Source organism: Crinia signifera, chromosome 19 (assembly GCF_055691185.1).
Source record: "Crinia signifera chromosome 19, ASM5569118v1, whole genome shotgun sequence".
In the NCBI taxonomy this organism is placed as follows: domain Eukaryota; kingdom Metazoa; phylum Chordata; class Amphibia; order Anura; family Myobatrachidae; genus Crinia; species Crinia signifera.
Genome location: NC_139226.1, coordinates 129,600,657 through 129,622,628, shown reverse-complemented (window position 1 = coordinate 129,622,628; position 21,972 = coordinate 129,600,657). Strand labels below are relative to the sequence as shown.

The 21,972-nt window shown below is 46.2% G+C and overlaps 1 protein-coding gene across 2 annotated transcripts in view; it reads right to left on the bottom strand.

The window, feature by feature from the left end:
* Positions 1 to 21,640, bottom strand: part of FAAP20 (FA core complex associated protein 20) — a 36,014-nt gene extending 14,374 nt beyond the window's left edge. Inside the window, exons 1-2 of one of the 2 annotated variants that reach the window (XM_083163332.1) lie at positions 21,564 to 21,640; positions 907 to 1,054 (exon numbers count right to left, since the gene is read on the bottom strand). In XM_083163332.1, coding sequence (XP_083019458.1) covers positions 907 to 996 — 90 coding nt within the window. In that variant the 5' untranslated portion in view covers positions 997 to 1,054; positions 21,564 to 21,640. Of the gene's footprint in view, positions 1 to 906; positions 1,055 to 12,040; positions 12,866 to 21,563 lie in introns of those variants that run through there. The other variant, XM_083163331.1, reaches the window with a different exon arrangement.
* Between the last annotated feature and the right edge of the window lie 332 nt (positions 21,641 to 21,972).

Here is a 21,972-nt window from a genome sequence, read left to right as displayed (position 1 = left end):
TTTATTTCCGAGTGCCGCCGCCCCCAGTGTATCTATTGTTCAGTGCGTCCTTGCACGCTCATCTAGGAGGGCACCGGAGCTTGCCACAGCAACCACGCTCAGTGGTGACAACACGGAGTGCCACCACAGTCTCCCTCGATATATATATATATATATATATATATTTCTTGTGGCTTCAATAAATGTCCACACAAGGAAATAAACATAACCTCCAATAAGCACAGCTGGGGCTTTACAAGTTCGTGAATCATAAAGGGGTATACTTATTAAACTTGGCATCATTTTACAATATGTTATTTTGTATGGTATCCAGTCACATGTGGGCAGAATTTGGCATACAGCGACTGACTTGGGATATCAGGAAATGGAGCTCCAACTCTGTTTTGCTTAGGGCCCATGAGGTCTTAGTCCTCTTCTGCACATCTGGCCAGCCCATCTAGCAATTGGTAAGTGCATAGAAACAAACCAATCATCTGTTTTACATCACAACTGGGCGGCAATTTTAATGTACCCAGTAGAGATGCTATTTATTAGTAGCCCCTGCAGTAAGTGGACAGGCGGCTCCTGTAAGTACAGCTAGATACACCAATATATCTGGAGATGTATCGGGCATCGGCTGTGCTCAGGGCTGACGCATCACTGTATTGTGTGCACTGTGTACCCAGCATTACACGAAATCTCAAAGTAAAATGTGTTTTCTTTGAAACTGTACAAAAAAAAAAAAAAAAAAGAGGAGGATGAAGCAAAGAGACCCGGGTTCCTTTCTTTCAGGTTACCCTCAGGCAATCCTCATACACATAACCAAGGGGTTAAAGATTTCCACAGCATCACTGGAGGAGGTTCCAAAACACATAAATCCGTCAGCAGGGAGAATGCATAATGTAATGTATTTTACAAGTACCGCACCTTAGGCTGGAAGCATGGCAGAGCAGGTACGGCTCCCCAGCCCATGCTTCTTAGGTCGGGATACGCAGCTCTCAGAACTCCTTTCCACATTAGCTCAGCAGCAGTTAAATCGATTTGGTCGAACCAGGAACCAGTGGAGCCCTGTCTCCTGAAAGAGATGAAATGCAGCAAACCATGAACACAAGCAGAAAGGTCTCATACCAAGTGCCAGTTCTGTCACATCTCATCAGCTTACACTGCGACTACCGGAAACGTGTGCAATGTCAGGAAGGGCCAAGGGACGCTCCAGGACTAACTTTAAACAAAAACAACACAGAATTAGCATGCACAGCCGGGTCTAAAGCTCTGGAAGGTTAAAGCGAGGGGACTGATCGTACATGTATCAGCTGCGGTCCTGCTTCTAAATATATTCGTAAATAGCAGGGTCTAAGTGATGTAATGCAGAAGCCAAGTCACACTGGGTACAAAAAATAAATAAAAGTCACAATAGGTCAGAGAATCATTGTACATGAGGGCCTCACGTACAAACTACGCAGGGTTGAGTACATTTCCATGACCATTTTGATATTATTCAACAAGGCTTTAGAATTTGAGCTGTAAATATGAAAAGGACGTGATGAGTGGTCCACACAATGGCTGGGTGAGTATCGAGGCCGTAAAAGTGGGAGAGGGAATGGTGCCATCAAAGAAAGGACTTAGAACATGACAACAGCTGTCACTTACTGTGGAAGAGGTGGTATAGATATACTGTAGTTTAGGATTTAGGTTTGTAGATGAAACAATGGCAGACTTTAGGTAGAATTCAGTGGTAGTACAAGCAGCTGTCTCACCGGCGTGCTAACAATTATTTAAGTCAGATTTAGCTTTTGCAAAATGCGTGTGCAGCTTTGTGAGGAGATGCCGGCACAGCCGCCATCCTGACTTGTGGCCACATTGATGAGGATGCCGGCGCTGAAATCTTGACTGTTCTCATACCACACATAAGTATGCAAGGCGGGTTAGTGTTAGGCCAGGGCTGGCCAAACCGGTCCTCGAGATTTACCAACGGTCCACGTTTTCCAGGTCACCTAGCTGCTGCACAGCTGTAGTCATTACTAACTAACTGTCACATGACCCAGATCACCTAGCTGGTGCACAGCTGTAGTCATTACTAACTGTCACATGACCCAGATCACCTAGCTGGTGCACAGCTGTAGTCATTACTAACTGTCACATGACCCAGATCACCTAGCTGGTGCACAGCTGTAGTCATTACTAACTGTCACATGACCCAGATCACCTAGCTGGTGCACAGCTGTAGTCATTACTAACTGTCACATGACCCAGATCACCTAGCTGGTGCACAGCTGTAGTCATTACTAACTGTCACATGACCCAGATCACCTAGCTGGTGCACAGCTGTAGTCATTACTAACTGTCACATGACCCAGATCACACAGCTGGTGCACAGCTGTAGTCATTACTAACTGTCACATTTGAAAACATGCTGCATTCATTCCTACTATAGATCCACAGGTTGCCCGGAAAACATGCACCTTGAGGACAGGTTTGGTCACCCCTGTGTTAGGCACTTGTAGGAGGCTTAAGGTCACACTGTAGAAGTGGGGAGATTTAAGGACTACAGTATTTCACACTTTTCTTGTCTAGGATTTTAGGACTAGGGTGCAGTGAAGGTGGGTTAGGCACTTAGAAGGGGATGAAAAGGTTTAGGCTGCAGGGTAGGAAGGTTAGGATTATGCACCAGCGGGGCAAGTTGTGGTTAGGGGAAGGTAAGTATACGGTACTTGTTTCCTAGCACGGCACCACATATTTCAATTGTATGACATTGGGTCTGAAAAATCGGTCGCATCGCATGCGATGCGACCGATTCGACCAGATTTTTAATTGTACGGCCACCCTGATGGCTGATTACAATGTTAAATGCCCCCCCAGACCCAATTTTTAATTGTATACCCACCCTGATGGGTAATTACTATGTCAAATGCCCCCCCCCCATTGTTAACGCCACGATGAACGCTAACTCCGACCTTTTCATACCTGCACTATCCACGTCGGTGTGGAGTTGATTTTATATAGTGTGGCGAGCGCAGCGAGCCCCGCACATTACTTCACATGTATTATGCGTGCGCTCGCCACACTATATAGATTAAACTCCACGCCGACGTGGATAGTGGGGGTATGAAAAGGTCAGAGGATGCGTACCGCTGCACTCGCCACGCTTTGGGTTGACATTGATCGTGGCGTTGCGTTAACATTGGGGGTGGGGGGTATTTGACATAATAATGAACCATCAGGGTGGGTATACAATTAAAAATCTGGTGTGGGGGGCATTTAACATTGGGTTCAATGTAAAATCGGGTCTCAGGGACCATTTTTACATTGGGTCCAATGTAAAAATCAGGTCGGTCGCGTCGCATCGCATGCCATTATAATGGCATGCGATCGATTTTTTAATTGTACAAAAACCGTCTTTGAAGCCCGAAAATCGGGTCTGTCGGGTCTCATCGCATACCTTAAGTTATGGTATGCGATGGGACGCGACGGGCGCCGTGCTAGGAAACAAGTACCGATTATACTTACCTGTCCATAGCTTAGATGCCTCCCTATTTAGAAATATGTCCATCTGAGGGAATGCTATATTTTCCACCAAACAGGGTTAACATGCACTCATGTTTCACTCACAGTAACAAATATCTTATTACAACAAAATAATGAAAGGTTATAAAAATGTATATATTGTCAATTATGCAACACTATACTAATAAAAGAAAACATGGTCACTAATTGTGCTCACTAAGGGGGATATTCAATCCCCGCCGCTATTTCCGACGGGGGAAATACAGCTGAAGAAAGTGCCCCGCCATCAGCAGCGCCCACCTAGACTAAAAGGTACGCCGGCTTAGCCTCATTATCCAGCACCACGGTGAACCCCGCTGCAGCAGGAACTGCGGCGCAAGCACATTGCCGCGAGAACAATCTCCGGCAGAAGATCCGCTTGAATCCCCGTTGTCAATCTCCAGGACCGGAGAACGGAGACGCGGCTTAAGGATAACACAGCCGCGTAGCAGGGAGAGATAGGGGACGGACACTCCACCACTCCAAGGGAGTGTAAACATTGCAAATTAACCTTTTAATTTTTCACATTTATACACTTTCTATTTTATTTCTGTTTATCTATATTAGTTTATGTCATTTTATTTATATTTACATTTTGACATTTCACCTAGCGCTTCTAGCACCAAAAACCTTATAGACCATTGATGTTCGATGGTCATTCCTAAGCCGTATCCATAACATACTTAAAACTAGTATATGAAAAGAAAGTTCATGAGTCTTTCTCCTTGATATATATCCCCTGTAGTCAAATTATTAAAAAATATATTAAACAAAAGGAAAACAAAAATGGTGTACTACATCCTAAAAACAAATGGTCTACAACGGTAGTGTGTGTTCAAATACTCAGAACCACCAGTGACCCTGTCCTTAATATCTCTATTGATGGGATGTACTAAAAAGTGAAATTGCAGCCAAAATTCTGAAAACTGAAGTTGTTGGTCTTTGGATGGATTCCCCATATGTACCAAGCCCCAGAATGCAATGCAGTTTGCTGTTGTCACCTTGCAGAAAACTAAGGGCAATGTTCCCTCTGTCATAGGATCCCTCCCATGACAAAGGGAATGTCGGGTTGTCTTCCATAACAGCGCACACACTGCCAGACGCAGGTAGCTAGTAATTGAATCCTTCTGACGTGATGGATATTTTCAAATTGTTGACAGCTGACAATTAACGGTCAGTCGCTGCAATGCGCTACAATTATCTACACTGTACAATTATCTGGGTGCTAGATGACTTCTGCAATCACCCCTACAGTAAATGATGAGGGCTATCATTGTATAAGGCCTTAGTTACTGCGATTGAAAGCGGATTAACGAGTAGAAATAATTTGCTCTGCCTTTGCAGACTCCGGAAAGAGTCAATTTTCCATTTTCCGATGAGTCTTTTCTGAAATCCTGTTCTTGATATCAGAATTCCTTGTTTTCCCTAAAAAAAAATGGTTTCATCAAAGTGCTTGGAGCTATGCAATTGCTCCTGTTGTAAGCCCATGACTAGCGGGTTTCTGCTCGCATCCTGAAGAAATCAAAGTTGTGCCTCAGGGCCAGGCGCGATCCTACTGCGTGCGTTATTACCATGAGAATTGGAATCTACACGGACTAAACCCTGGGTATTAGTCTCAGCATTAGTCACCTGGGAAACACATCCCCGCAATGCTAATTAAATCGCCGGCATTAAGGATTGTAGCCTTTACCACTTGATATACTAAGAGGACTTTTAAAACTGCAGTTCTTAAATAGAGATTTCAGAAATAAACAGTGTTGAGGAATTCACCCACATGGATGATCTAATAGAACGGCCTGACAAAAATAGGCAAATTTTAATCTGGAATAATTGGATACCCCCTCCCTAGTATTGGATTAGGTGTTTACATGTTCTACCATGTTTGTATATACTGGTCTATGGTATCAAAACAAATCCCGATCAGTCCTAAAGAAAATCAATACAAAAAATTGATTTGGTACAGAACATGGGGCCTGATTCTGGTTCATTCAAAAAAGCAAATTCTCTCTTAAAATAGACAAAACCATTTAGTTTTACATAAATTACAGGTTACTTTGAGTTTTGCATAATGAGAGATCAGGTATGAATACGTCCAGGGCTATTTTACATTGTGTTAAAAAATGTTGGGTTATATAATGCTTAGTTGAGTGTGGCTCACAATTCAGCCTTGTCCTGGATTTAGCTGAAATGTCATGGCGTGTTAACCATGCCAGTGTAGTGCGTTCTACCCCAAAACTAAAGACTCCCTCCTATATATTAAAAATAAATTGCAGTGCAAAAATAATGCAACCAGTATTTACCCTGCACAGAAACAAAATAACTAAAATCTAACTCACTCTGTACATGTTACATCTGCCCCACCTGCAGTGTACATGGTTTTGCCCATTTTGAGAACAAATTTGTACTGCGATCAGATCTGAATAAGGGCCATTGGGGCAGATGTATTAAGCCTTAACAAGTGATAAATGCAAGGGTGATAAGGAGAGATAAACGTCCAGCCAATCAGCTCCTTACTGACTTTTTTCAAACAGCCTGTAACATGGCAGTTAGGAGCTGATTGGCTGGACAGTTATCTCTCTTTATCACCCTTGCATTTATCTCATTAAGGCTTAATACATCTGCCCCATTGTGTGATGTGCTCCGTGCGTTTTGTACTAAATTGCATCACATATAGTTCAAAACGCATGTGATACACTACAAGAGTGTGCGTTTTGAACTAGATGCAGTGCAATCTAGTACAAAAAGTACCTGCTTCACATACCTTTGTACTTTGCGGGAGCGGGCATCGCACTGCATGGCAAAAACGCACCATGTATGGGCACCTTAAGGTGTACTGCGAGACAAGGAGTAACAGCACAGAAATGTAATTAATTTAACGGCCTAACAGACTTCACTAATCCGGTTTAAATGAAAATCACCGTAAGAAAGAAAACAAGTCTGTTGCTAATTGTGTGCCAAGGGCGGTAGACATACAAATGTAGTTTATAATTATTTTCTTTCCTCATCTGGAGGATGGATAGAAGGGCTACAGATGTCCCTTACCAGGGAACTGATTTTTTTATTTCTTACATTACTTGTATGTACTCTGCTACCAGCAACAGAAGGCATTAAGCTAAAAACTACTGTACATTAAAGGAGCAGGTCAAGGTTGTGTATGTCTACATCCAAAAAGTATTGTGCAGTAAGAAGCGGACTTAAAATAAGGTCAGCGACTGTAAAATTGTCAGGTTGCGCTGTCCACTCATGTGAGAGACGTTCCCACAACACAGCCACTTCTCGTCTCTTTATGCTTCACTCACTGCCCTTCTTCAATGACACACGTCAAGGGATTCCCTACAGCCACTAGGTCTTTTCATGTCGCTATCTAGTAACACGTATAATAACCTGGAAATAACATCATGAAAGCATGAAGCACAGACTCAAAGTACTACAGTAGTGCCATACACAACATATGACCTTTATACATTTCCATCAGTGCTATCACCTGTGATCGAGCCAGAATTCAAAGACAACCGAGACTGTAATCTGAATGGTAAAACATATATTGTGGGTTACTACATTTCCACAACTGGAATCATGCAAAAAGATTTCCCATACACTTGTGCCACTTCTACCCTCGGAGAGGTCGCACGCAGTCTCCCCTTGAGCCGCCCAGGACCTTCCCAGGCGGCGGGGTGACATTTGGAATATGGTATGTGGTACTTTCGCATATAATACATCGCATGCCCAGCTCTGATGTGATACTACAGATCGCTCCTGCAGCCGATGCGACTCGCAGGCTCCGATGCCGCGCATTGCATTATACCTGCTGTCAATCATTAGCTTAATTACCACAATTACATGTAAAGAGCCCAAAATCGCCTGGTGAATGGCCAGCTTATCTTTTATGTCAGAACACAAGCCATAAACCTTGCCTACAGCTCTCAATACATGCAGATATCCTGTGCAGAGGCTCATGATCTAAGCTGGGCGTTTCTTGTAAAGGTGAATTTTTGTTTATGTAGTTGTCTGAACGTATTAACCCGGCAGGTGATCACAAAGAACCTCGGTGACAAAGTGCACAAATAAATACATTACGCAGGGCAAGCTTATACCCCTTTCACACCTGAAAGCCGGGTTCTAAGATCCGGGTGCGACCCGGCTTGCAAGTGCTTTCACACTGGCCACCCGACCCGGAATGAAGTTGGGCGGGTGGCGTCATCTGGAGGCGTTGCCGGGGCGGCGCTGGGAGATGTCCGCACATCCCAGCGGCGCATTTTCACTGCAGTGAACGGGATCTGGGTCACGCCGACCCGGAATACCCTTCACACTCACCGCATCCCGTGTCGATTCCGGAATCTACCCAGGTCCTGAAATCCCGGAATGCTGAACACGGGATATTCGTCCACACATGAGCTAAATCCCGGGTTGATGCGCGTTCATGTGCAAAAATCCGGGATATTTTTGCAAGTGTGAAAGGGGTATAACAAGGTTACGGTTAGGCTGCGGGGAGGGAGGGTAAGTATACTTACCTGACACCTGTTGGGATTCCCTCCTTCGGTATGCTGGTGTCGATATCGTGAACGCCAGCATCCCCACCACCGGCCATCCATACAGTATAACCATACAGATAGATAGATATATCCTGTTTTTCAGAAAAGGCCGAGATGAGCAGAATCTTTCTCCATCAGTTCAACGGAATAAAAGGAGAAAGATTGTGCTTCGCTGTGAGGCTCACCCATTAGTGCTATATGTGAACGTCTTTTAAAACCCATTGAAGGCCCTTTTGTAAATTCTTCTAGTTCACCTACTATACTCTGTGAATATCTAGATGGGGTAGGCTTGGCGCATTATCCCTTTAAACTGGGAGCCTCAAGACTAGGCTAAATAGCGGGATAGCAAACAGTACCCTAGCTTAACAGAAAAAACTATACATCAAACAAGTGCTGCATGCCACCTGTGCAAACGGGTATTATATATAAGTTATGTATTGTACTCCTTAGTGAAAAAACAAACTGGGTAGTAAAACAGAAATAGAGGTAGGAGGGCCCTGCCCGCAAGCTTACAATCTATAGGCATAATAGGAGGGATACAGAGGGATAGGATTCCATAGCATGGCAGTCACCAGCAGGTGACTTTTCAGAGAAGGCTTCAAAGTTTGGAGGCTAGAGAAGAGTCTTAATGTGTGTTTGGAAGGGCATGCCATGGGGGCGGTGCTGCAGTTGTGAATTGCATCTAGTAATGAGCGTGGATGAGAGATTCTGATCTTGTGCAGAGCGGAGCGGAGATATCTGGTGAGGATACATTTTGTGCTTAAGACAAAGTACTTTTAATACTTGCATTTTTTGGGCTCTAAATTGTTAGGATGACCACATTCCTTTAGCTCCCCTTCTCCAGATCAGGAAAGACTTATGACTATTTAAAGAAATCTCTGTTGAGGAGAAAAACATGTTGGTGGACTTCCATCTTTCCATACCAATTCCTTCATTGAGAAACCAGTCCAGCCGCTGAACATCTCTGCGCTGCTTCCACCTGGGACCTTCACCCCCCCACCCCCCATAGGTATTTGCTTACATCTTCTGGCTACACTACAGCAGGAGGTCCTGCAGCATCCTTCCATTCAGCCACACCACTTGGAAAAGACTGTATCAACTACAGTATGCAGCACTTAATCCAGTGAGGCAAAATAGGAACAGACTCATATTAGAACCCCAAACCCAACTCCTTTTTCATCACCACAAAATCAGTCACGCATAATTGTTGCACCATTTAATTGTTTTATTTTTCCAAATTTCTGTTCAGTTGCTGTTAAGAATTTTGTTTTAATTTTATGTTTTTTTTTAATTATCATATTATTACATTTCTATTTTAGTGCTAGTATTTGTCGGGTAGTGACATCCCCAATTTTACATACTGCAGCTTGACAAAACAGCTCCACTTCTTGTGCCTCCACCTAATAACTTGTTATCAGCTTGGTCCCTCCAGACTATTTAAAGAAACCTGTTTCACAAAACCTAACCTTATACACTTTACGTAGACAGCGCTCTCAGCCAATCAGCACTCTTCCTCATTAATTACACTTTATGCAGACAGGGCTCTCAGCCAATCAGCACTGTTCCTCATTAATTACACTTTACGCAGACAGGGCTCTCAGCCAATCAGCACTCTTTCTCATTAATTACACTTTATGCAGACAGGGCTCTCAGCCAATCAGCACTCTTCCTCATTAATTACACATTATGCAGACAGGGCTCTCAGCCAATCAGCACTCTTCCTCATTAGTTTCTAAAGATTGGTCTCCACGAATGACACTATCATTTTTGACTAGACTCCATAGAGAAAATGGGGAAATGTAGTAAGATGGGAGTTTTAGCTCACAAGGGATGTTGCTACAGATGGGGTAGTTCCCATCCTTGCTGGCGGGTCGCCAGGACGTCCCCTCTGGCGACCCGCCAGCAGCCTCGCCAGCGAATATACTGAGACGCGCGTGCGTCTCACGCGCACGCGCGTCTCAGTCTCCGTCGCCAGTGCGACGGAAACCCTGTCCGTCTCCGCCTCAGGGAGACGGACAGGCTTAGGCGGGGTTAGGGGGGGGGGTGCGGGCAGGCGGCGGGGACCCCGGGTTACCGCCGGCAAGCCGGCGGAACGGATGGAAGCGCCGTCGGAAGGGGACGCGCGCGCCTCTCGTGCGCGCGCGTCCCCTTCTCGCCATCGCCATGGCGCTGGCGGGGGATGGCGGCTGGCGACGCCAGCGCCATCCCCTGCCAGGATGAGACCTACCCCATCTGTATGGGCAACCAGATACGATCTATTATCTTCTAAATAAATAATAAAGATGCCTATACCAACATCCCATCTAAAATAGAACTCTAATGTTATGCCTGGTACTCACCAGAACAATGCAGGTCATGAGCAGATTGTACGATCGGCTCACGAGCTGTTGGGAGCACATGATCTGCACACGATCTGAATCCGATCTCTACCTGCACCCAGCTGAATAGTCATTTCCAGATCCTACCTGCTGCAGGTAGGATTTGTGAAATGACCAAATGACCGGCGGGGCCGCATATCGGATTGGAATGGGATCAGAAATGGCCCAAAACATGCCCAATTTACATACAATCGTTCGAATTGGGTCTAAATTGGGTATTTTGAGGCCAAATCGTTCTGGTGTGTGCCCTACATTAGTAAATATCCTCCAATGTGTCCTTTTGTTTCTTGCAAAGATTCTAGTTGGATCAAAGGGAGCCACTTACTGCATTTTGTGAGTACTAAAATGTAGAATGAGGGATGTTTGGGGGGAGAGGGTGTCAGGGGAGGGTTTTATTTGTTTGTTTTTCAAATAAAATACAACATAATATAGTGTGTGTGTGTGTGTGTGTGTGTCTTTCCTTGAATATTTATTTTTAAGATAAATCATTTGTGGTCGTACCGATGAGTCTTCTTAAGCCTTGTACACACATGGGGCGAGATTCATCAAACTAAAAATGCAGTGAAAACCCCGTTTTTGGGGTTTTTACCGCATTTTCATATGCAGTAAAGCCCCACCGCCTGGGCTTCAGTGCGGGGGGTTACGCCAGTTCTAGATGGCGTAACCCCATGGAAGCCTATGGGCTTCCCTTCGCATCCCCCGCCGATCTGTGACGCACCCCCCCTCAACTGTGTCCAGTCAGCCTGCTGTGCTGCCCGGACCAGTGATCTCCTCCTGCCTGCACCTCTTCGGAGTGCAGGAGGAGGAAACGGAGCCCTTAAGGCTATTTCACACACTCCAGCTCCTGCCGGACGGCGAAATCCCGCACGGCCAGATGCCGTGCCGTGCATAGTAGTTACTAATGGACACGATTGTGTCCATTAAGACAGGACGGCCACGGCCCGGCCGCCCGGTTGCAACCGGAACCCACCACTGGAAGGGACGGTAGCCGGAGTGTGTGAAATAGCCCTTACAGCCAGGTAAGGGTGCAGGGAAGGAAGGGGAACCCGCTACACATCACCGGCCATCGCCTTTGAGTTAATAATCGCATATGCTACTGCATATGCGATTATTAACATTGCGAATGCCAGCGGTGTGCACTGGGGGTTATTAGAGAATCCCACCCATGGTGATAGGTGTAGGGAGGATACACATCGCAGTACACCTGTGGTGCATACCATGATGTTTGCTGAACAAACTGTGCAGTGCAAGGCTTTGCCTATTGGTTATAGACAAAGCGCCGTGATCTAGCAGGTTAAAAGCGGTCTTTCCCTGCGGGCGATGGCTATACACACGGAGCGACCAGTGCCCCATTTCTAAGCCATCTAGTCAGATCGCGTTGAAATGAGGTGTCCCGTGCGTATGCCCCTTTACACCTTCGCTCCATACGCAATGAACCACAACTTGCTATTGGCGCCATACCTGGTGCAGTAAGTCGCAGTATAACGTAATGAGGAGCTGGAACAGGGGAGAGAGTAATGCACCTTATATATAACTGGTAATAAATAAAGTATGTTACAGACACATCATTAGTGTGACTCTACAGAACAGCAGGTAGTGACAACTCACACATCCAGTGGTGGTGCTGCTGCTGGTGGTGTCTTCAGCCTGACTCCTGGTGCACCCTGGGGGGCCGGGGTTACACACCTCTTCCTCTTCAGACTCAGCTTAGCCGCCTTCTCCTCAGCCATGGTGCAAAACATGCACAGCAGCAGCAGATATGGGGGGATATTACATGCACAGCAGCAGATATGGGGGGTATATTACATGCACAGCAGCAGATATGGGGGTATATTACATGCACAGCAGCAGATATGGGGGGATATTACATGCACAGCAGCAGCAGATATGGGGGGATATTACATGCACAGCAGCAGCAGATATGGGGGGATATTACATGCACAGCAGCAGATATGGGTGGATATTACATGCACAGCAGCAGCAGCAGATATGGGGGGATATTACATGCACAGCAGCAGCAGTGGGGGGGAATTATACTACATGGGACACAAAGCAGCGCATCTGTGTGACCGCAGCACAGCCCGTCCGCCTGAGCGTGCAGAGTACAGGGGTTCCCCGGGGTGCGGGTAACTCACAGCCGGCGTGCAGCACACACTGACCCGGCTGCTGTCACTCACGCCGCGGCCTGGGAGGGGGAAGCGGCCACGGCCTCCACACCCCCGGTACACGGCGGGAAGGAGCATGGAACACGCCCAGCGCCAGCAGCAGCGTCATTGTACCGGCTCTGTGTATAACTTTCTCACATGTACACAGGCGATGGTAATCGGTCACGGTGTGGTTGCCACCGATGGTCCCCATCGATGATGCAAGGGAAAACCATGGCCATCGAGGGCAGCAGAATTGGTGTTGTTGGGTGACCATCGATGACAGTGGCGTAAGTTCGTCTAGAGATGGGCAAAACGGGTCTCAGCGAGTGCTGGGATCCAGCAGATCAGTCAGTGAAAAGATCCGTATCTTTAGGCCCCGCAGCGGTTCACTTTGAAAGAAGGGGTAATTTGTTAATAACGAAGCATTATTTGTCTTACAATCATTTATTCCCATTATTTTTTACTTTAAAAAAAAAAAAAACCCATTGAGCTGAACAAATAAGAACATACATAACCGAGTAAAACACTGATCGATGGCTGGGTGCAGAATCGCCATCGATGGCAACCATCGATGGCGTCTGCACCGATGGCCATCCCTAGCAGCAGCAGCAGCCTTATTAATCTTTCTTTGGTACTTATGTAATATCTGGGCTCCCGTTTTTCTTATGAGACCCAGGGCCGGCACCACCACTAGGCAGCTCTAGGCATTTGCCTAGGGCGCCGGCACCTGGAGGGCGGCAGTTCGCCCCTCACCCCCAGCGAACTGTGGAAAAACTTGTGGCCCCGGCGTCCCTGCAGTCCTGGGGCTGTCAGGGGTGTCCGTGCCGCCGGGGTACCTGCGGCGCCATCATGTGTATAAAGCTGGCTGCGGCCGGCGGGGTCCCTGTAGTGAATAGCAAATAACTAGCGCTATGAGCGCAGCGGCGCGGGAAGCGATAGTTATTTTCTATTCACTGCAGGGACCCCGCCGGCCGCAGCCAGCTTTATACACATGACGGCGCCGCAGGTACCCCGGCGGCACGGACACCCCTGACCGCCCCAGGACTGCAGGGGCCACAAGTTTTTTCCACAGGTACCACCCCCCCCGGCACCGGGGCGCCCCCACCCCGACTCGCTCCGGTGCCTTGCACCGGCCCTGATGAGACCACGTCCGCTCGCCACACTTCGGGCATAGTGGCTCGCTGCGCTCGCCACACTATGGGCCTTATTTTGGTTCACTCTTTCTGACAAAATACTTCTTAGATGGACAAAACCATGTGCACTGCAGGGGGGGCAGATGTAACATGTGCAGAGATAATTAGATTTGGGTGAGTAATTTTGTTTCTGTGCAGGGAAAATACTGGCTGCTTTATTTTTACACTTCAATATAGATCTCACTTTGAAGTAAAACCCCACCCAAATCTAACTCTCTCTGCACATTTTGCATATGCTCCCCTGCAGTGCACATAGTTTTGTCCATCTAAGAAGGATTTTGTCAGAAAGAGTGAACCAAAATAAGGCCATATATAAAATCAACTCCATGCGTAGTTGGATAGTAGGGGTATGAAAAATTGGGGTGCATTTAACATGGGAGCCCAGATAAAACATAAGTACCCTTTCTTTTACTTGCAGTAGCAGCACTGAACTCAGTCTCCGGGATCAGTACATGTCAGCTGCCACAGGTGGCAGTGCTGAGATCAGGAAAATGCATTATAATTAAAAACGAAACTGAAAGTAAAAAAAAGACGGATCACCTTTTTGGGATCGGCGGCTCACTCGTTCTTTCATGGGATCCGTTCAAAAGATTTGCTTTGTTCACGAACGACCCATCTCTAAGTTCGTCCCAGTTGCCTGGAGGCAAGATAAATATTGGTGCCTCCCCTTCCCATCACACACACACACACACACACACACACCACTTTATATAAATATATGTATGCATATTATGGATATTATGCTTAGAATAAAGAGTGTGTGACATCTATCGTCCTGTTGGGAGGGGAAGTCAGCCACAGAAGCGATATCAACGGCTTTCTATTAACTGATTCAAACTCACAGGGGAGAAAAGATGCCCCCTTGGAAGCAGGAGCCCGGCGGCAGATGACTCCATTGCCTCCCAGAGTTCTGCCTCTGATCGATGGTTTTAAAATAAATGGTCATCCCTGTTTTTTTAGTAAATGGCCTGTGGCTGTGGGCCAATCAACCTGGAAGTCGGGCATCACTGATGTCAGTGGCAAAGCAATGCTACTAGGAGTCCATTGTTTCCATCCTTCCATTTTTACCCAGAATACCATTGCATGAACTTCTGCCGAACTGGTGCTGGGTTGGTATCGTTACTTCCACTATAGTGTCACCACTTCCTTTCTGGAGATGAGCAATAGATTTCTTGCTAATTATTGAGACATGTAATAAACTTTTGACACCAGTATCTGAAACATTAGTTCATGGCTGTCGGGACTTTTTTCTAGTTAAAGTAAAAAAATATATATATATTCCTGCCTTTTTGAAGTTCTTGCTCATTGTTCGCGGATATATTAACAAAAATCCAATTTTGTCTGTAAACATCAAGTATTTTTAAAGCAAGCTTGATGACATTTCAGTTCAATTAAAACAACATACATTCAAATCTGTGCATATGTTTCTAAATCCCCCAGCATCTCTCCCCACAAACCAACCCAACCCCCACCACTTTTCCATAGGTAGATTAATGTAGATTATGGTAGGGCGTCCAATTCATTACATCTCCTAATTGCATTGGCATATACAGTAGTTAGAGAAACTGTAGACAGTTGTACAGAAAGCTACTGTGATAACAGAGCAACAGTGGTGGTTCCTCCTATGGCTCTGTCTCTCATACACACTAATCTTCTGACCTGGGACATTGGCATGCAACTTGGGTCTTAATGTGGTACAAAAGGGTCTACCAGGATTGGTGCAAGGATCAACCCGTATAAATATGTGACCCGGCAATATCCCGAGCCCAGCACCAGTGAGAACATGGTTTCAGCAGCTGTGACATGCCTTGAGCTATGATCAATATCCCAGCTTGGACCCGGGTGTTCATGCCCCTTTGAGACCGCACATATTACCCGGTATTTTTACATTTTTTTACTGTTTCAAAATGGTAATATGTGCGGCGTGAAAGGTCCACTCTGAATTTACCGTTTCCGTATTTGGGAACGGTAAAAAAGCAGGGTCCTACCCATTTTAGACCCCTGAAACAGTATTTAGGACCCAGCCAGCAGAGAGCACTGTGCTGGTCCCGCTCCATGCATATCTAATGAGCGCGACCCAGCGCAGTGAATATTTAATGAGCGGGTCCCCGCCCCCTGCATATGGAAGGAGCAGGGACCTGCTCATTAAATATTCACTGCGCTGGGTCCCGCTCATTAGATATGCATGAAGCAGGACCAGCTTAGTGCCATGCCCTAAATACCAGCTTTTATAAGTGCGGTCTGAAAGGGGTTTAACCTGCTTTGACCTGTTTTCTGAAACGTTTCAAAAACCGCGTCAAAGCAGGTTTTGCGGTGTGAAAGCAGCATCAGTGTGAAAGTGGTATTGTCTACACCAGTGGTGTCAAACTCATGGCCCTCCAGATGTTGTGGAACTACATGTTCCAGCATGCCCTGCCAGAGTTTTAGCAATCCATTATATAAAATCTGTGGCAGGGCATGCTGGGATGTGTAGTTCCATAAGAGCTGGAGGGCCATGAGTTTGACACCACTGGTCTACGCTTTGGGGGAGATTGAAATAGCCATAAGTTTCTGTTGGACCCTTACATGCTAATTTAATGCAGGTAACCTAGTATTTGCCTGCACTCTAGAGGTACAAGTAAATAAAAAGCAAGGGAAGAGTATATTGGGAGAAGGGGAGTCATTGGGGTGCTGTTGAATTTGCTATAACTGCTTCGCTGAAAGCAGCAGCAATAGCGCTGTATGGTAATGCACCAGGAGGCATCTCTTACAAGCAAACATCTCCTGCAGCAGTAGTGATCTGACCTGTGACCCAGAACACAGCCAGTGGCGTAACTATAGCACCGCAGCCCCCGCCACCGCGAGGGGGCGCTGTGCATATGGGGGCGCCGGGGGCTGCGGTGCTATAGTTACACCTCCCCCCAATCCCCCGCAGGCTTACCTATTTCGCTGGTCCCGGCGGCTCCGTTCTTCTGCTGAGGACCACCACAAAATAGCCGCCCCCATATAGCACACAGTTCTCTGAAACTGTCTGCTGTATGGGGGCGGCCATTTTGTGGTGGTCCTCAGCAAAAGAACGGAGCCGCCGGGACCAGCGCGAAAGGTAAGGCTGCGGGGGATTGGGGGGGTTTGAATGGGCGAGGGGCGCCCCCCCTAACGGCGGGGGGGCGCCCAAAACGTAGCTACGCCGCTGAACACAGCATCGGATCTCTCTCCCACCATCAGGTGGCTTACTGCAGCACACAAGCTGCCCATCACAGAAGCAGGGAAATCTCTGTCCTACGACGGAGATCCCTGACCTCTTCCCATCCCCTACACTGTAATGGCACGCACGCCTCCATTTTCACAAATGAAGGTTGCCGCCGCCCCTCCCTGTCGTTGGAATGGCAGCAGACTGTCAATCACTGCTGCATTGCTTCCGATGTCACAGGACTGTTTGCGCATGCACAGAATGGGTCCTGCATATATGCAAATGACCACTCATTGTCTTTTGCACGTGATAGTGCAGGTTCAATTACACCTGAATGATCCCCCAGGTGTAGCATTGGGCTAATTCTTTCCCTGTGGTGGTGACAAATATTGTACCTATCGTGCAGGGATAACATTGGATCCAGTTGATATCCAGGGACAGACCCAATGTAATGATGTTTGATACAGCATTACGTGCTGAGAGCATTTACTGTGCATGTGCGGTATGCTCAAAACGCGGGAGCAAATGATAAGTGATTGAATCAGAATCAGCTTTATTGGCCAGGTATACCTGCGTATACTGGGAATTTGTTTTCGGTTTGCTGTGCAGCAGCCAGGAGGGTAACAAGTAAACAGTATACTGTATAAACAATATAAACAGGTGGGGGAACATGTACTGAAAGACACAGAAAGATATTCCATGGGGACACAGTGTTATAAATTATATGCAGAGGGTTATGGCGCGACTAGACAGTGAGGTGTTCATGAGTTAAGGTGTCAGCAGGTGAACCCAGCGGCGTAGCTTTGTTTGGGGCGCCCCCCCCCCCGCCGTTAATGGGGGGGCGCCCCCTCCCCGCCCGTCCGGCCCCCCGTGCCCCCTCCCCCCATTGCTGCATGCTTACCTGTCCGCGCGTCCCGGCTCCCCTCCTGGCTTCAATAAATTCTATGCAGACGGACCAGCAGACAGTTTCAGAGAACAGTCTGCTTTATGGGGTGGCCATTTTATCGTGGTCCAACTCCATAGCATTGATTGAAGCCAGGAGGGGAGCCGGGACGCACGGACAGGTAAGCATGTGTGGGATGGGAGGCGGGGGGGATTACTATAGCACCGCAGCCCCCCCGGCGCCCCCATATGCACAGCGCCCCTCGCGACCGCGGAGGCTGCGGTGCTATAGTTACGCCACTGGGTGAACCGCTTGAGGGAAGAAACTGTTTAGCATTCTGGTGGGGTTGCTATGCAGTTTTGGACTCAGAGCAGCCACAGTGTTATGTTAATAAGCAGTCGGGACACGGTGCAAGTTTCTGCAGACGCTCAGCCGTGACTGCTTTGAAATAATCATGGGCTGGTATCTTTGCAGTATTGTGATTGGCCCGTGTTTCTGTTATAAAGCAGTCAGTACTGTGCTCCATTGTCAGTGACAGTTTTTTTCCTGGAGTATAGTCATTTGGTTTTGTGGCTGTACCCTGACCATGCTGACCCAAGTGCATGCATCTTTGTATATATTATCCATCGCTTGCCTGAAACCAATATACTATACCTTATTATTATTGCATGGTTTTGGAAACTTGCCCCCATTTTCAAATTACTCTCTGAAAACATTCTGATTACTATTTGTGTCCTAAAGAATTAGCCCTCTGCTATATTGGAATAATCTTCCATTACTTATCCAGTGATATCTTGGGATCTCTATATAATGCTAATTATATAAGCCTCTACTGCTCGGAGGTTTAAGACCTGGTGGCATCCTCACTACTGGTGTATATAAAACATTAAAGGAACACCAGGAGATTGTTGTAGGCAGAAGACCCTCCCTAGTGGATCTAGGGGTCTTATGTAACTGTGCAGGAGTTTCATAACACCCCTTCAATAGTGAAGTGGGAAATATTTGGAGATAACACTGGGAATAATGGCTCTTGTTTGAGGGGATGGGGCTAAAGGGTCAAAATGGGGACACAAATTATCGATGAATGGTCACCAATTATTGATATTTTTCTGTGGGAGGCACCAGTATTATAAATGTAAGGGTCACTGGTTATTTATAATGTAATAATGTTTGATAATGACTACACTCTTCCAATTAATGGCCACACTTATCAAAGGCTGGTCCCCTTTAGCTGGCTCCTCCCATTGCATTACCTCGTGGGCCTTTCAGGCTCCTGTCTGATATTGCCCACAACCACAAAACACAACAAATTGCTTTGTTCCAGGTAACTTGCACACTACTAGGTGAATTACTAATGGAAAAGGACCTTGGGGTACAAATATACATACTTGGCTGTAGTGCGCAATGTCAAGGAGCAGCAACCAAGGCAAATAGGATACTAATGTAGCTTGTATAAAAAGAGGTATAGAGCCAAGGGCAACTAAACTGTTTAAGGGTCTAGAGTGCTTGAGCTAAGAGGAAAGTTAATCCAGGTTGGGTATGTTTATCCTGGAGAAAAGGCGTTTACGAGGGACACGATTGATATCTAAAAATTTAACAGGGGTCGGTATATGGAACTGTCATGAGCTCTGTTTATTGTGAAGACTACGTATTACACAAACGGGCACCCATTGAGATTAAAGGGGAGAAGATTTGGTACCCTCCGAAGGAAGGGATTCTTTACGTTCAGGGCATCTATAGTTTACAATTCTCTGTCAGAAATAGTGTTGGCATCAGGGCCGCCATTAGGGGGGGTCTGGGGGTACATGAGTCCTGTGCCCCAACAGGAATGGGGCCCGGATGGCAGCAGTGTAGTATTTATATGTGCAGCACTGCTCACTGTACGTCGAGGCTGTTCGCAGGGTGGGTGGTCGCTTCCCCAACCCCGCCAGGCGCCGCTACACCAAGCCTGCCAGGCATCGCTTCCCCAAGCCTTCACCCTTCTGCAGCTTCCTGTAATGTGCCTCCAGACCTGGATCTTACATGTAGACTCAAGGAAGTGTGTATGAGGTGTGTTATAGGGATTTTATGTATTAAATAGTATATATGAAGTGTGTCTGGGGGGGAGGGGAGTATAATGTACATAAATACTATATACACTTTGTGTGGGATTTGATGGTAGGTATTCATGTAGATAAGGGTTGGGGGGTAATAGGTATAAGGGGTGGATGGGGTAATATATATATGTGTATATAAGAGGTGGTTGGGGCGTTAGGTACTTGAGTCGGTTGGCAGCTATGTGGTAGTTGTATCAGGATGCCAGTGCACGCCAACAAGCTGAAGCCATGATTTAACTATATGCGGACAGCTCCATATATGTTTGGAACATATTCCAAAACAAGCACAATTCAGCTGCAGAACTCATACAGCACAAACATGCTATGCTCTTGCTGTAGCTCCACCTACATTATCCACAGCTCCACCCACCTATGCGCCCCTCCTTTCCCCTATAGGGGCCCTGACATTTTGTCAGTCCCGTGCCCTACAATTTGCGATGGCAGCCCTGGTTGGCATACTCAATAAATACATTTAAGAGCGGGCTAGACAAATTTATAGCAGAGAAAAAAGGAACAGGGTTACACCCCTCAGGGTAATGTACATTAGGGGGCCCGACCAGTGATACATTGGCCACTACAAAAGGTGTTGTCTAGCTTAAAATGACTCAGTTAAGTCACATATATTTAATATAGGTTGAACTCGATGGACAATTGTCTTTTTTAAACCTCACCAACTATGTAACTATGGGCCTTGTTCTGATCGGACCGGTGAAACGTGCGTACGGACGTTCACACTGAGCGTTTTCCGCGCTCTCACAGAACAGCCGCACACGGACGGTCACAGACAAAGGGGAGTGGCGTACATTTGAGAGTACGCCACCGTGCACGGACGGATCTCAGCCTTTTTCGCTCGGAGACTCAGCGTGTCTCCCCGATCGTGAGAGAATGTGCATCCTTACATGTGGATGTGTGTAATAAGACATTACAGACTGATAGGCAGATGTTGGGAACCTTTGCTAGAGATATGTGATTGCAATAATGTGCTTCTTGCATACAGAGTGTGATAAATAAAGTTATTAGGAGATTGCAAAGTTAAAAATTTATGTCCAAGGTAAATATTAGTGAGATTGTGGGCAAAATAGTGTCCAAGAGCATACGACATTTAACAAACATTGCAAGTAGAAATGGTGACCCAAAAACACATTGTTGGTGTTAGACGTGATAGATGTGTGAAAAAAAAAATTAGACTTGTATGTTTGTGTTGCAGTGAAAAAGTTGACACATGTTGACTGCTATGAATTGTGTATCCTGTAAAGATGTAAAACAACTTGAAGGAGGAGAGGGCAGTTTGTCACGGTAGTGGTGCACCACAGTAAATAAGAACGACTTAAAAAATAACTTTTATTAATTCATCACATAAAAGAGAGGATGCTGCGAAATATGACAGACTACATATAACAAGGACAAGTGAACAAATAGTGCTAATTAAAAACTTGGGCTCATGCGGCGTCCCTTAGCACTTAAATTCCTATTATCATAGATTTAAGGCGTCTCTTCCCTATGTGTCGGCTGAATCACCTATTGACAATTCCTACAAAGATGTAAAACACACTTGCACCAAGGGTGTAGATGGTTACAAAATAACAAACTGGACACATTGAAACATGTGTATTTGGATTAATGCTAAATAAAAATAAACCAACCTTTCAATGGTGAGAAGTGTAGAAAGAGAACCTTCCTATGTATTTCTGGGCTGTGTCTGGCTTGCAGGTACTGAAATGAGGCATTTCACTTAATAGCCTGCAGCATTGGTTAATATTGCAGTCAGATGTATGCAATTTACTTGTAATTGGCGTTAATTAGCAGACCAGGGTGGCCGCACTCAGGCGGAAACTCTGATACCCCTTTCACACTGCACTTGTAAAATGGTATATTGCTGTTTCTTTTCACATTTCAACACGTTTAAGGCTGCAGTGGGAAAGTGCAAGAGTTCATTTACCAGTTATAGATAACCGGTATTTCAAAACTTTTAAAAAGCAGAGTCCTACACATTTCAGAGCCGTTTTTTTATGCAGTGAGAATGGCTCTGAAACGGTATTTAGTAAAAACAAC